The sequence below is a fragment of the Neomonachus schauinslandi genome, chromosome 10 (genome assembly GCF_002201575.2).
Source record: "Neomonachus schauinslandi chromosome 10, ASM220157v2, whole genome shotgun sequence".
NCBI lineage: Eukaryota > Metazoa > Chordata > Mammalia > Carnivora > Phocidae > Neomonachus > Neomonachus schauinslandi.
Window position 1 is genome coordinate 59,483,721 of NC_058412.1, and position 16,810 is coordinate 59,500,530.

The window sequence follows — 16,810 nt, forward strand, 5'->3', positions numbered from 1 at the left end:
CTTCTCTGATTTATTTAGCTTAGCATTATACTCTCTAGCTCTATCCATGTCATTGAAAATGGCAAACTTTCATTCTTTTTTATGGCTGAATAATATTCCATTCTACATCTTCTTTATCCATTCATTTGTCAGTGGGCACTTGGGATGCTTCCATAGTTTGACTATTGTAAATAATGCTGCAGTAAACATAGGGGTGCATATATCCTTCTGAATTAGTGTTTTCATTTTTTGGGTAAATAGCCAGTAGTGTGATTACTGGATCCTAGGGTGGTTCTATTTTTAATTTGTTGAGGAACCTCCATACTGTCTTCCGTAGTAGCTGCACCAGTTTGCATTCCTACCAACAGTTGCATCCTTACCACCAATTGTTGTTTCTTGTGTTTTTTTATTTTAGCCATTTTGATAGGTGTGAGGTGATACCTCATTATAGTTTTGATTTGTTTTCCTGATGATAAGTGATGTTGAGCATCTTTTCATGTGTCTCTTCACCATCTGTATGTCTTCTTTGGAGAAACGTCTGTTCATACCTTCTTATTTTTAGTTGTATTATTTTTTGTGTGTATGTGTGTTGTATAAGTTCTTTATATATTTTGGATACTAACCCTTTATCAGATATGTCATTTGCAAGTATCTTCTCCCATTCAGTAGGTTGCCTTTTAGTTTTATTGATTGTTTCCTTTGCTGTGCAAACACTTTTTATTTTGATATAGTCCCAATAGTTTATTTTTGCTTTGGTTTCCTTTGCCTCAGGAGATATATCTAGAAAAATGTTGCTCTGGCTGATGTCAGAGAAATTACTGCCTGTGCTCTCTTCTAGGATTTTTATGGTTTTATTTATTTATTTATTTTTACTTATTTATTTATTTTATTTATTTAATTTTTAAAGATTTTATTTATTTATTTGACAGAGAGAGCAAGAGAGCACAAGCAGGGGGAACAAGTCGAGGGAGAGGGAGAAGCAGGCTCCCCACCAAGCAGGGAGCCCGATGCGGGGCTCGATCCTGGGACCCTGAGATCATGACCTGACCTGAAGGCAGATGCTTAACCATCTGATCCACCCAGGTGCCCCGGATTTTTATGGTTTTAGGTCTTACATTTAGGTCTTTAATCCACTTTGAGTTTATTTTTTGTGTATGGTGTAAGAAAGTAGTCCAGCATGTAGCTGTCCAGTTTTCCCAACACCATTTGTTGAAGAGACTGTCTTTTTCCCCACTGTATCTTCATTCCTTCTTTGTGGAAGATTAATTGACAGTATAATTGTGGGTTTATTTCTGGGCTTTCTGTTCTATTCCATTGATTTATGTGTCTGTTTCTGTGTCTGTACCATACTGTTTTTTTTTTTTTTTAAGATTTTATTTATTTATTTATTTTAGAGCACATGAGCGAGGGAGGAGGGGCAGAGGGAGAGGGAGATAGAGAATCCCAAGCAGGCTCTGTGCTGAGCGCGGAGCCTGACGTGGGCCCAGTTCCACGACCTCGAGATCATGACCCGAGTGGAAACCAAGCGAATGTTCAACTGACGGAGCCACCCAGGTGCCCCTAGTACCTTACTGTTTTGATTACTACTGGTTTGTAATATAACTTGAAGTTGTATTACCTGGAATTGTTTTACTTCCAGGTTTGTTTTTCTTTTTCAATATTGCTTTGGCTATTCGAGGTCTTCTGTGGTTCCATACAAATTTTAGGATTGTTCTAGTTCTATGATGAATGCAGTTGGTATTTGCATCGGGATTGCATTAAATTTGTAGATTGCTTTGGGTAGTACGGACATTTTAACAATATTTGTTCTTCAAACCCATGAGTGTGGTTTCTGTTTCTTTGCATTGTCTTGAATTTCTTTCATTAGTGTTTTATAGTTTTCAGAGTATAGTAGGTCTTTCATCTCCTTGGTTAAGTGTATTCCTAGGTATTTTATTACTTTTGGTGCAGTAGTAAATGGGGTTGGTTTTCTTGATTTCTGTTTCTGCTGCTTCATGATTAGCGTTTAGAAATGCAGTGGATTTCTGTACATTGATTTTGTAATTTTTGATTTTACTGGATTCATTTATCATTTCTAATCTTTTGGTGGAGTTTTTAGGGCACTGTATATATAGTATCATGTCATCTGCAAATAGTGAAAATTTTATTTTCTCCTTACCAATTTTTTTTTTGACTTTTTTTTTTAATTTATTTATTTGAGAGAGAGAATGAGATATAGAGAGAGAGCATGAGAGGGGGGAGGGTCAGAGGGAGAAGCAGACTCCCTGCTGAGCAGGGAGCCCGATGCGGGACTCGATCCCGGGACTCCAGGATCATGACCCGAGCCGAAGGCAGTCGCTTAACCAACTGAGCCACCCAGGCGCCCCTCCTCCTTACCAATTTTGATACCTTCTTTTCCTTTTTCTTGTCTGGCTGCTGTGGCTAGGACTTCTACTACCATCTTGAACAAAAATGGTAAGAGTGAACTTCTTGTCTTGTTCTTGACGTTAGGGGAAAAGGTCTCAAGTTTTTAACCACTGAGTCTGATGTTGGCTGTGGGTTTTTCATATAAGGCCTTTATTAGGTCTTGTTCTGTCTAGACCTTCTTTGTTGAGGATTTTTATCATGAATGGATGTTGTACTTTGTCACATGCTTTTTCTGCACTTATTGAAATGATCATATGGTTTTTATCCTTTCTCTTGTTGATGTGATGTGTCATGCTGATTGGCGAATATTGAGCCATCTTGCATCCTGGGAATAAATGCCACTTGATAGGTGGTGTATCGTTTTTTCTTTAATGTTTTGTTGGACTTGGTATGCTAATAATATTATTGGGGATTTTTGCATCCATATGTATAAGAGATACTGGATTCTAGTTCTCTTTTTTTTGTAGTGTCTTTTTCAGGTTTTTATATCAAGGTGATACTGTTCTCCTGGAATGAATTTGGAAGTTTTCCTTCCTTTTCTGTTTTATGGAATAGTTTGAGAAGAATAGTTATTAATTCTTCTTTAAATGGTTGGTAGAAGTATCTGTGAAGCCATCTGGTCATGGACTTATGTTTTTTGGGAGTTTTTGATTATGGATTCAGCTTCATTGTTGGTAGTTGGTCTTTTCACATTTTCTACTTATTCCTGCTTTAGTTTTGGTAGGTTATATGTTTCTACGAATTTATCCATTTGTTCTAAGTTGTTCAATTTGTTGGCATACAGGTTTTCATAATATTCTGTTAAAATTGTTTGTATTTCTGTGGTGTTGGTTGTTATTTCTTCACTCTCATTAGTGATTTTGTTTCTTTAGTTCCTCTGTCTCTCTCTTTCTCTTTTTTTAGGAGTCATGCTAGAGGTTTATCACTTTCGTTCACCTTCTCAAAGAACCAGGTCCTGGTTTCCTCTGTTCTCTTGTTTCTTTTTAGTTTGCGTATCATCTGTTTCTGCTCTGATCTTTATAATTTCCTTTGTTTTCCTGGGTTTGGGTGTTATTTTCTTTTTCTAGCTCCTTTAAGTGTAAAGTTAGGTTGTTTATTTGAGATTGTTCATACTTCTTGAGGTAGGTCTATGTTGCTGTACACTTTCCTCTTTTTAAAGATTTTTAGAAAATTTATTTATTTTATTTAATTAATTTATTTATTTTTTAAAGATTTTATTTATTTATTTGAGTGAGAGAGAGAAAGACCATAAGAGGGGGGAGCGGGAGAGGGAGAAGCAGACTCCCTGCTGAGCAGGGAGCCCAATGCGGGACTCGATCCCGGGACTCCAGGATCATGACCTGAGCCGAAGGCAGTGGCTTAACCAACTGAGCCACCCAGGTGCCCGAAAATTTATTTTTTAAAAATTGCTTTTTTTAAAAGATTTTATTTATTTCAGAGAGAGAGAGCAAGACAGAGAGCGTGAGCTGGGGGAGGAGCAGAGGTAGAGAGAGAAGCAGACTCCCCACTGAGCAGAGAGCCCAATGTGGGGCTTGATCCCAGGGCCCTGGGATCATACCCTGAGCTGAAGGCGGACGCTTAACCGACTGAGCCACCCAGGCACCCCTAAGTTTTTTTGTTTTTAAAGATTTTATTTATTTGACAGGGAGAGAGAGAGAAAGAGCTTTTATTTTTAAGTAATCGCTACACTCAAAATCGGGTTTGAACCCACAACCCCAAAATTAACAGTTGCATGCTTCACAGACTGAGCCAGCCAGGTGCCCCTATACACTTCTCTCTTAGAACCACTTTTGCTGTATCCTAAAGATTTTGGACTGTTGTGTTTTCATTTTCATTTGTTTTTCTGTAATTTTTATTTTTTTCTGTGATTTTTTTTTTCATTGATTGATTTATTTTAAAGATTTTATTTATTTATTGACAGAGCGAGCGAGCGTGCGCAGGCAGGGGGAGCAGCAGTGGGAGAGGGAGAAGCAGGCTCTCAACTGAGCAGGGAGCTCAATGCGGGGCTTGATCCCAGGACCCTGGGATCATGACATGAGCGAAAGGCAGACGCTTAACCGACTGAGCCACCCAGGGACCGCCATTCATTATTTAGTAGCATGTTATTTAACCTCCATGTATTTGTGTGCTTTCCAGAGTTTTTCTTGTGGTTGATTTCTAGTTTCACAGCTTTGTGGTTAGAAAAGATGCATAGTATGACTTCGATTGTTTTGAACTTGTTGAGATTTGGTTTTTGGCCTAGTATGTATTTTGGAGAATGTTCCATGTTCACTTGAAAAGAATGTGCATTCTCTTTTAGGGTGGAATGTTTTGAATGTGTCTGTTAAATCTATGTCCAGTGTGTCATTCAAAGCCACTGTTCACTTGTTGATTTTCTGTTTGGATGATATGTCCATCGATGTAAGTGGAGTGTTAAAAGTCCCCTACTACTATTATATTACTATTGATTGTTTCCTTTTAGTTTATTATTAACTGTTTTATGTATTTGGGTGCTCTCATGTTGGGTGCATAAATATTTACAATTATTATATCTTCTTGTTGGATTGTCTCATTATTCTCTGGTGTCTTTGTCTCTTATTAGAATCTTTGTTTTAAAGTTTTAATTTTGTCTGATACAAATATTGCTACCTAGGCTTTCTTTGGATAACCATTTGTATTATAAATATTTCTCCATCCCCCTCACTTTTTTTAAAGATTTATTTGTTTATTTAATTTTATTTAGTGCATGCCAGTGGGGGAGGAGCAAAGGGAGAGGGACAAGCAGACCCCATGCTTAGCTGGATGTGGGGCTCTATCCCATGACCTCGAGATTGTTATCTGAACCGAAATCAAGAGTCAGGTGCTCAACCAGCTCAGCCACCCAGGCGCCCCTCTGTCCTCTCACTTTCAATCTGCTCCCTGCTCATGCTCTCTCTCACTATCTCTTTTGCTCTCTCTCAAATAAATAAATAAAATCTTAAAAAAAACAAAAACCACAAGTTAAAAAAAAACAACCTGAGTTGAAACCAAGAGTTGGACATCCAACCGAGTGAGCCACCCAGGTGCCCTTTAAGTTTATTTTAATGATTTTATTTTTTTAAATTTTAGATTCCATTATAGTTAACATATAATGTTATATTATTAGTTTCTGCTTAAGTTTAAATCCCTTCTTTACCTTTCTCTCAACGTTTTAGGTATATGGTGTCATATTTTACATCTTTTTTTTTTTTTTTTTGGTAACAATTTTATTTGATAGAGAAAGCATGAGTGGGGGAAGGGGCAGAGTGAGAAGCAGACAGCCCACTGGGCAGAGAGTCCAATGTGGAGCTCAGTCCCAGGACCCCTGGATCATGACCTGAATCAAAGGCAGATACCCAACTGACTGAGTCACCTATGCTCCCCTGCTTTTACTTTTGTTTTTTTTTTTTTTAAAGGTTTTATTTATTTATTAGAGAGAGCGCGACCCTGGGATCATGACCTGAGCCGAAGGCAGACGCTTAACCGACTGAGCCACCCAGGCACCCCTCCCCTGCTTTTACTTTTCATACTGTCACTTATGGTCTACTTTTTACTCCATGAGTCCCCTTTAATATTTCTTGTAGGTCTGGTTTAATGGTCATGAACTTCTTTAGTTTTTGAGAAACTCTTTCTCTCTCGTGTTCTGAATGATGGTCTTGCCTAGATAGAGTATTATTGGCTGCAGATTTTTCCCTTGAGCACTTTGAATATATCCTGACATGCCCTTCTGGTCTGCAGAGTTTCTAGTGAAAAATCTGCTCATAGCCTTATGGGTTTCCCTTGTCTGTAACGGTCTCCTCTTGCAGCTTTAAAATTTTTTTCTTTATTGCTAGGTTTTTTTTTTTTTTTAATGTTATGTTAATCACCATACATTACATCATTAGTTTTTGATGTAGTGTTCTTTGATTCATTGTTCGCGTATAACACCCAGTGCTCCATGCAATACGTGCCCTCTTTAATACCCATCACCAGGCTAACCCATTCCCCCACCCCCTGTAGTTTTTTTTAAAATTTATTTGAGTGAGAGAGCAAGAGCAAGGAGGAGAGGCAGAGGGAGAGGGAGAAGCAGACTCCTCACTGAGCAGGGAGCCCGACAAGGGGCTTGATCCCAAGACTCCAGGATCATGACCTGAGCTGAAGGCAGACACTCAACCGACTGAGTCACCCAGGCGTCCCTTTATTGCTTGTTTTCGGCATTTTAATTACTATGTGTCTTGGTGTGGAGCTCCTTGGATTGAATTTGGGGGGATCTCTGTGCCTCCTGGACCTGGATATCTGTTCCCTTTCCCAAATTAGGGAAATTTGCAGCTATTATTTCTTCAAATAAATTTTCTGCCACCATCTCTATTCTTCTGAGATCCATCTCTATAATTCAGATGTTATTATGCTTGATGGAGTCACTGAGTTCCCTACATCCATTCTCAGCTTGCACAGTTCTTTCTTCTGCTTTACTTAGCTGGGTTACTTTCCATTACTCTGTCTTCTGGGTCATTAATTCATTCCAGTGCTTCCTCTAGCCTGCTATTTTTTGTATCAAGTGTATTTGAAATTTTATTTATTGCGTTCTTGATCTCTGATTGGTTCTTTTTAATCTCTTTGTTAAGGGTTTCAGTGATGTCCTCCACTGTTATCTCAAGTCCAGTCGGTAGCTTTATGATAATTATTTTAAATTCTTTATCAGGCATATTACTCATATCTGTTTCGCTTTGGTCTTTCTGTGGTTTGGTCCTGTTCTTTAATTGGGAGCTATTTCTCTTTCCCCTCATTTTTTCTGACCGTGTGTGTCTGTTTCTGTGTGTTTTCAATGTCAGCTAATTATCTTGCTTTTATTGATAACAGCCTTATGAAGAAGAGGTCTTGTAGTGCCCGGCAGTGCTGTGTAGTCTGTTTCCCAGGGCCTGGCACTTCAGGAATTGTGTCCTATATGTGTTACATGTGCTTTGCTGTCGTGTCTTAGTCTCTTTTTCCTTCAGTACAGTTACCTGCAGAAACTCTCTTTGCCTGTTGTGGTGGTATTTGGTCCTCATTGGGCTGGGCATGATTTAACAAGGTGTGGAGTGTTTTGTTTGGGAAATGAGATTTGACCCCACAGCTACCATTGGAACTGAGGTCCTGCAGAAGGGGTTAGATCAGGAGATGTGGTGTTGGTAGGGTTTGCACTGGTATTTTGGGGTAGGCTGGGACTAAGGGGAATGTGATGGAGAAGGGTAGGACCAACAAAGCAGGGGTGTGGGGTAGTGGGGGGAGCTTGGTGCAGGCAAGTTACGTAATGATTGTTGGCCCCATTGCAGGTTTCTGCAGGTGGCTGTTGTTTATGCTGGGAGCGGGACGGGGGAGGGTGGGATAGAAATGGTGCTTGCCAGCTCCTTTGTTCCTGGAGGGGTCTCCCTGTAGTTCTTGTTTCTCTGGCTATCATCTGAGATGAAGAAATCACTCACTCCTGTCTGCTCTCAGTGTTTTTCAAACTAATAGTTCTGTGCTGTATCTGCAGGGTGGTTTTTTTGTGCTGTCTCTTTAAGGGTGGGGACTCTGCTAACTGATGGCTCTTCCAGCTCTCCTTTAGCCTAGTCCACTGATTATTAAAATTCCAGATTTTGGGGTGCCTGGATGGTTAGTTGGTTAAGCATACGACTTGATTTTGGCTCAGGTCATGATCTCAGGGTGTGAAATGGTGCTGGGCGTGGAGCCTGCTTAGGATTCTCTCTCTCCTTCTCCCTCTGCCCCTCCCCACTGCTCGCGCTCTAAAAAAAAAATAAAATTCCAGACTTTAAGTTCTCCTGGTTTTATGAGCTCTCACTTTCAAAGGCAAATGAGAAGCAGACAGCCCACTGGGCAGGGAGTCCAATGTGGAGCTCAGTCCCAGGACCCCTGGATCATGACCTGAATCAAAGGCAGATACCCAACTGACTGAGTCACCTATGCTCCCCTGCTTTTACTTTTTTTTTTTTTTAAAGGTTTTATTTATTTATTAGAGAGAGACACAGCAAGAGAGGGAACACAAGCAGGGGGAGTGGGAGAGGGAGAAGCAGGCTTCCCGCGGAGCAGGGAGCCCGATGTGGGGCTCAATCCCAGGACCCTGGGATCATGACCTGAGCTGAAGGCAGACGCTTAATGACTGAGCCACCCAGGCGCCCCTTCCTTCCTACTTTGATGTGTATCTTTCCTACCTTTATTTGTGAGTTTGTTCTGGAAGTGTGTGGGTTGTTTTCTGGGTTATTTTCACTGATGTGTTATCTAGTTGTGTCAGTGGGAATAGGTGAGTTTCTGTCTTCCCAGCCTCCTCCAAGGTGTTACATGTCTTTATTAGATTTCTCATAGAAATATATTTTTTTGGAACTGTGCTAAGGAGAACATTTTCTTTAAAGATTTTATTTATTTATTTGAGAGAGGGCGAGAGGAGGGGAGAGGCAGGAGGAGAGGCATACTCCCTGCTGAGCCGGGAGCCTGACACGAAGCTCAATCCCAGAACTCTGGGATCATGACTTGAGCAAAAGGCAAACACTTAACCAACTGAGCCACCCAGGCACCCCGAGAACATTTTTTTAAAAGATTTTATTCATTGGGGCGCCTGGGTGGCTCAGTCGTTAAGCGTTTGCCTTCAGCTCAGGTCATGATCTCAGGGTCCTGGGATCGAGCCCCGCATCGGGCTCCCTGCTCGGCGGGAGGCCTGCTTCTCCCTCTCCCACTCCCCCTGCTTGTAGTCCCTCTCTCGCTATGTCTCTCTCTGTCAAATAAATAAAATCTTAAAAAAAAAAAGGGATTTTATTCATTTATCTGTGACAGAGAGAGAGAGTGAAAGAACAGGGAGGAGGGTCAGAGGGAGAGGGATAGGCAGCTCTGCCCCCTGCTCAGCAGGGAGCCTGATGTGCGGCTTGGATCCCAGGACTCCAGGATCAGGAACTGAGCTGAAGTCAGATGCTTAATCGACTGAACCACCCAGGCACTCCTTAAGGAGAGTATTTTTGAAAATTTATTATTTATTCCTAGTAATAAACAAAATATGTACATATATAATATAGTTTGTGTATGTTTTTGTATATGTGTGTGTATTAATTATTCATATTAACTTTATAAGCACCAGTCTTGCCAAACCTGTTAATTCTCAAAACATTTATATGAAAGGTAGTATGGATTTTCTGTTCACATAATCACGTTATCTCAGAGTAATAATATTTTTAATTGCAATATAGTTGACATACAATGTTACATTAGTTTGAGGTGTATAATATAGTCCTTTGACAAGTCCATATGTTATGCTATTCCCACCACAAGTGTAGCTGCCATCTGTCATTGTGATACAACCCCATTATAACATGATTGACGATATTCCCTATGCTGTACCTTTTATCCTTGTGACTTACTCATTCGATAAGTGAAAGCCTGTATTTCCTACTCCTCTTACCCCATTTTGTCCATCACCCCATTCCCCTCCCCTTTGGCAACCACCAGTTCTTTGTACTTATGGGTCTGTTTCTGCTTTTTGTTAGTTGGTTTGTTTTGATACTTAGATTCCAACGTTTTAGTGAAATCATGAGGTATTTTTCTTCTTCTGTCTTATGTCACTTAGCGTAATACTCTGTAGGTCCATTCATGTTGTTGCTTATGGGAAGATACCATTCTTCTTAATGGCTGAGTAATAGTTTACTGTGTATGCATGTATATGTGTGTATAATTAATTTTTTGAGGAACCTCCATACTACTTTCCACAGTGGCTGCACCAGTTTACATTCCCACCATCATGCATGAGGTTTCATTTTTTTCCCCACCCTCACCAACACTTAATTGATCTTTTTGATTCTTGCCATTCTGACAAGTATAAGGTGATAACTCATTGTGGTTTTGATTTGCATTTCCCTGGGATTAGTGATGTTGAGCATCTTTTCATGTGTCTGTTGGCCATCTGTATGTCTTTGGAAAATGTCTGTTCGGGCCCTCTGCCCATTTTTAATCAGATTATTTTTTGTGTTGTATAAATTCTTTATATATTTTGGATATTAACCCTTTGTCACGTGTGTCATTTGCAAATATCTTCTTCCATTCAGTAGGTTGCCTTTTAGTTTTGGTTTCTTTTGCTTTGCAAAAGCTTCTCAGATATTTTGGTGTAATCAGAATAGTTTATTTTTGCTTTTTTTTTTTTTTTTTTTGTCTGAGGAAACATCTAGAAAAACTTTGCTGAGGATGATGTTCAACAGGTTATTGCCTATGTTTTTTTTTGAGGAGTTTTATGGTTTTAGATCTCACATTTAGATCTTTAATCCATTTTGAATTTATTTTTGTGTATGGTGTGAGAAAGTGGCCCAGTGTCATTCTTCTGCATGTGGCTGTCTAGTTGTCACAAAACCATCTATTGAAGAGATTTGTTTTTTCCTCACTGTATATTCTTCCTGTTTTTATTGTGGATTAATTGACCATATATTCATGGGTTAAAAATTCTGGATTCTCTATTCTCTTTCATTGATTTATGTGTCTGTTTTTGTGCCAATACTATATTGTTTTGATTACTAGAGTTTTGTAATATAACTTGAAGTCTGGAATTGTGATGCCGCCAGCTTTCCTTTTCTAAGATATTTATGGCTATTTGGGGTCTTTTGTGGTTCCATACAAATTTTAGAATTATTTGTTCTAGTTCTGTGAAAAATGCTGTTGTTATTTGGATAGGGATTGTATTGGATCTGTCAATTGCTTATGGCCATTTCTACGGTATTAATTCATTCTTCTAGTCCATGAACATGGAATCTTTTTTATTTGTGTCATCTTCAATTTCTTTCATCATTGTTTCATAGTTTTCAGAGTACAGGTCTTTCACGTCCTTGGTTAAGTTTATTCCTAAGTATTTTTTATTTCTGGTGCAATTACAAATGGAATTTTAAAAAAAAATTTTTTTCTGCTACTTTGTTAAGTAATACTGGTTTTAATGCTTCATTTTTAGTGTTATGACTTTTATTTAGTTTCCTTTGTACTATCTAGGACCTTCTTAAATTAATTTGAATTAAAGGCGTTCTTGTTTTATTTCTAGTCTTAGAAGGAAAAGTTTTAACATTAAACCATTAGTATAGTGTTTGCTATAAAACTTACATAGGTATTTTTGATTAGAGTGAAGCCATATATTATTTCCAAATTTGTTTTTGTGTCCCTTGCCTTTGGTAAGGCTTAGTATTACAGCTTGTTGTTTGATAATTTGTTTAGGATTTTTATTCTTATCTGATACACCATTATTTATGAGAAAACTATATAAAGTAAGCATATTTTGAAATGGGTTGGAATATCATGGAGAAAAAATTATATCTTAGATTGGGGTGCTTTTACAGTAAGAATTTAATTCAGTAGATTATTGATACTGCAATCTAGAAAATATATTGCCTTTAGATGGATATTGAAATGACTAGAAATCACAGGTAATTTGTATTATTTATTTATTTATTTATTTATTTATTTTAAAAGATTTTATTTATTTATTTGAGAGAGAGAGAATGAGAGCACATGAGAGGGGGGAGGGCCAGAGGGAGAAGCAGACTCCCTGCCGAGCAGGGAGCCCGATGCGGGACTCGATCCAGGGACTCCAGGATATGACCCGAGCCGAAGGCAGTCGCTTAACCAACTGAGCCACCCAGGCGCCCTAATTTGGTATTTTTTAGAAGGAAGGATGGGATTTTTTATTAAACACTAAGATGGCTTATTGAAAAGGTAATATAGTACTATGGTATTTGTGTTGCTATCATACAAAGAGGTATAGAGTATCATGCTGTAAGATGATATTACCTGGAGAGGTAGGTAGTACTCTCTTTTCAGCAAGAAGGTAACATTCTTTAGATTGATTTTATGTATGTTTCAAAAATATATATAGGTTGGGCGCCTGGGTGGCTCAGTCGGTTGAGCGACTGCCTTTGGCTCAGGTCATGATCCTGGAGTCCCGGGATCGAGTCCCGCATTGGGCTCCCTGCTCGGCGGGGAGTCTGCCTTTCCCTCTGACCCTCCCCCCTCTCATGTGCTCTCTCTCATTCTCTCTCTCTCAAATAAATAAATAAAATCTTTAAAAAAATATATATATAGATTACTTACCTGATATGTGTGTAATCCTTTTTTTAGTTTATCCTTTTTAAAATATGTAAAATATATGTAGTTTTAAAACCAACAAAATATTAAACGTTCTTGTTTGTGGTTATGGTGATGTGTATTTCACATAATCATTATACATTAATGTCATATTTGTTTCTTTATAGATTAGAATATGGCTACATATCCCTGCTGTCATGCAGCACATTATCCCTTTTAGGACCTATGTTATTAGGTAAGTTTATAAAATCTTTTCCTCTTGATTAACAATGTAATACATTTAAATAGTTTATACCATAGTGTAGAATTATGTTGTTTGAAAGTCCCTTGTACTCGTATCCTCTACAGAGAATTTTAATTGACAGTTTGGTGTATAATATTTTTTATGCTCATGTAGGCTCATATTTAATGTTTACTTTTAAGCAATTTATGTTGGGCTTTTTTTTTTTTTTTTAAATTTATTTATTTATTTGAGTGAGAGAGAATGAGAGATAGCACGAGAGGTAAGAGGGTCAGAGGGAGAAGCAGACTCCCTGCTGAGCAGGGAGCCCGATGTGGGACTCGATCCCAGGACTCCAGGATCATGACCTGAGCCGAAGGCAGTCGCTTAACCAACTGAGCCACCCAGGCACCCCATGTTGGGCCTTTTTTAAAAATTTTTTTTTATTTTTAAGTAATACCTACACCCAGCATTGGGCTCAAACTCAAAACCACTACCTAGATCAAGAGTTGTATGCTCCACCAACTAACTGAGCCAGCCAGATTCTCCTGGACCTTTTTTTTTTTCTTTTACATGAATATATGGAGGTTAACAGTGGTTACATGGTATCCCACCATACACAGTCAACAAAGATATACAAAGATATTATGTTCTAGGCATTGGGGATATAGCAGAGAAGAAAAAATTCTCTTTTTGTGCAGTCTCTGTATCAAATAAATAAGTAGATGATACAGTTCATCAGGAAGTCGTAAATATTACAGAGAAAAGTTGCAGCAAAGGTGAATTGAGAGTTTTAGAGGATGGGTCACAATTTTAAATATGGGGTTATAGAAGGCCCAATTTAGGAGGAGGTGACATTTAAGTCTCAGTCTAAGAAGGAAACCTAAGAGTATGGAGAAAGAATTGTATTGATTAGAGTTGGAGTGTGAACTGTTGGGAGTTCTAAGATTGTACTTTTTGGCAATTTTTATGAGTTCTTTATACTTTTTCTCACTCATTTGCAAAGATTTGAGTGCCTGTTTTCCCATTATATTTGAGTTTTTGGAGAAGGTGTCACAAAAAGAAACAGTGATGAATCCTATGCAAGTAAGTAATGTGATAGAGGGGGAATATGAGGTCTTTCTGAAAGGTGGCATCTCAAGATCGTGAATCAGCTAATCAGATGATAATTGGAAGAACATATTCTAGGTAGAAGGAACATAGGATGTAAGCTTTGAAGTTGGAAAGAATATGACATTAAAGAAAGTAGAAGCAGACTGTTGTGGAATATAATGTGTAAGGGGAAATAATTATGATAATGAGGTTGGATAAGCAAGGGCAGGTTATTCAGGACCTTAAAACCATTATAAAGAGCTTGGATTTAATTTTACCAAAGGGAATCTATTGAATGATTTTCAGCAGGTGAGTCATGATGATTTTTAGAGGATCACTTTGGCTTTTAAGTGGATCATAAATTGTAGGATTGTTGGAGTAGAAGTTGGGAGACCCAACTGACAGGTTAGTGCAGTAGTTCTGGAAAGGAACGATGGTATGATGGTTACTGGTAAAAGGATTGTTTATGGTGATTTTGAAAATTGAATTGATGTAAATGAAAATAAAAGGGACAAGACTGGTGATTCGGGGATTTAAAGGGGTAAGCATCATCAACTTAAGCTCCCCACCTCAGTTTCTCTTTTGTGCTGTATCGTTATCTGAGATGTGAAAGACTGGGAGAACTTCAAAACTTAATTTTGAGATGCCTGTGGGACATTTAAGTTGCACTGTTGAATTGGGAGTATAAGCATATAATTAAGAACAGTATCATTTTTTTTTTTTAAGATTTTATTTATTTATTTGACAGAGAGAGACAGCGAGAGAGGGAACACAAGCAGGGGGAGTGGAGAGGGAGAAGCAGGCTTCCTGCAGAGCAGGGAGCCTGATGCGGGGCTCGATCCCAGGACCCTGGGATCATGACCTGAGCCAAAGGCAGACGCTTAACGACTGAGCCACCCAGGCGCCCCAAGAACAGTATCATTAATTGAGTTATCAGAATAAGAAGAGCAATTATTGAACACCTCATTGAAGTGAATGAGAGGTTATCTGGGGAGAGAATCTAGAAAGCAAAAAGAAGTGTGTTGAGGATGGAACCTTTGTATTAGTTTGCTTTTGCTGTGTAAGAAAACCACCCCTAAATCTTAGTGACTTAAAATAACAGCCATTTATTATTTCTCACAGTTCTTGGGCTGACTAGTTCTTTTGTTCTGGGCTGACTTGGCTGGACCTGCATGCTCTGAGGATAGCACCTCACTCATATATCCTCTGGTTGACAGACTGATTGTTACTGGAAGTGGAGTGGAGTTCCTATTCATCTTGCAGTTGGCTAGATGTTAGTTGGGGCATCAGCCATGTCTCCTTCATCCAGCAGCCTAACCTGGGTTCCTTTTCTTGGTGATGGAAGAGTTCCCGTCAGGAAAGAGCAAGCTCAAAGGCTTCTTAAGCATCTGTTTATGTCACATCTTTTATTGTTCCGTTGGTCAAAGCAACTTTCATGGCAAAGCTCAGATTCAGGGGAGTAGAGAAATAGATGATACCTCTTGATGGGAAGAGTGGCAAAGTTGTATTGCAAAGACCTCTATGTAAAGTGATAGTAGTTTGGAAAGGAATGATGGTATGATGGTTACTGGTAAAAGGATTGTTTATGATGATTTTGAAAGTTGAATTGATAAGTGAAAATAAAAGGGACAAGACTGGTGATTCTGGGATTTAAACAGCCTGACCTGAGCTGAAGGCAACGCTTAACCGACTGAGCCACCCAGAAACCCTGCAAATAATTTTTTAAATAGAAATATGTATTACTGTCTTGGGAATGAGATGGGGAGGAAGACCTGGTATCCATGAGTCTGTATTCTTGCATAGTAGTAATTTGCTAGAGCTAAGTAGTTAGCTGAATCCTTTAGAATGGATATGCTTTTTCTGGTTTACCAAAGTCTCCATGAACTTTTACATGAATCCTTTACAAACCTTGAGGTTTACTGATGTTGAAAGGTTGGATAAAGGAGGAGGAACTAATCAAATAGAATAGGCAGGACCTGGGCGCCTGGGTGGCTCAGTCGGTTGAGCGACTGCCTTCGGCTCAGGTCATGATCCCCGAGTCCCGGGATCGAGTTCTGCATCGGGCTCCCTGCTCGGCGGGGAGTCTGCTTCTCTCTCTGCCCTTCCCCCCTCTCATGTGCTCTCTCTCTCTCATTCTCTCTCTGTCAAATAATAAATAAAATCTTTAAAAAAAAAAAAGAATAGGCAGGACCTGAGGAAAACCAGGGGTTTGTGATGTCTGGAAGCCAAATAAGAATAATTTTTAAGATGTACACATTTTAAAGAGTTTTGGCTGTGTGGGGAGTAGATGTACTTTATATATGAAAGCAGCAGGAGCTGTGTACATGACAGGTAGGAGAATAAAAAACCTCACTGGAGGTGCAGAAATTCAACGTTAAATGACTTGGCTCTTGGCAGTTTCTGATTCAAGTTCGACTCAGCGAAGGACACAGTGCCTCAGGTCACAATCTTTGAAGCATCACTTAGAAATAATTTAAATTGGGAATGTTAATCCTAGGATGTCAGGTTCTACTTTACTAAACATTTTGGAGGTATGGAGCAAACGAATATTATTGAATTATTGAAGGGTCTTTAGGAATATTTTGCAAGTTTTTATGTATGTTTTATTTCTGAATCGTTTAAGGTATTTATGCAAGCTCTCTGATCAGGAGTTAAGACAGAGTGCAGCTCGAAACATGGCTGACTTAATGTGGAGCACAGTGAAAGAACCATTGGATACAACATTATGCTTTGATAAAGAAAGCCTAGATCTTGCATTTAAGTACTTCATGTCACCGACTTTGACTATGAGGTTGGCTGGACTAAGTCAGATAACGGTAAGCTATATTTATTTATTTTGAGTCATTTTTTATTTTCCTTCTACACTGTCATCATCATCATCATCATCATACCTGCTATTTATGGAGCACTTATGTGAGGCATTGTGCTAAGTATTTTACATGTGTTACTTTGTATGGTCCTGATAAATTCAGTATTTTCCTTATTTATTTTTTTAAGATTTTTAAAAATTCATTTATTTTGAGAGAGAGAGAGAAGGAGCACAAGTCGAGGGGGCTGAGCAGA

The 16,810-nt window shown here is 38.8% G+C and overlaps 1 protein-coding gene across 1 annotated transcript in view; it reads left to right on the forward strand.

Annotated features, from left to right (window-relative positions):
- Positions 1-16,810, forward strand: part of USP34 (ubiquitin specific peptidase 34) — a 263,530-nt gene that overhangs the window by 79,569 nt on the left and 167,151 nt on the right. Inside the window, 2 exon segments of the mRNA XM_044918540.1 lie at positions 12,603-12,670; positions 16,371-16,563. Coding sequence (XP_044774475.1) covers positions 12,603-12,670; positions 16,371-16,563 — 261 coding nt within the window.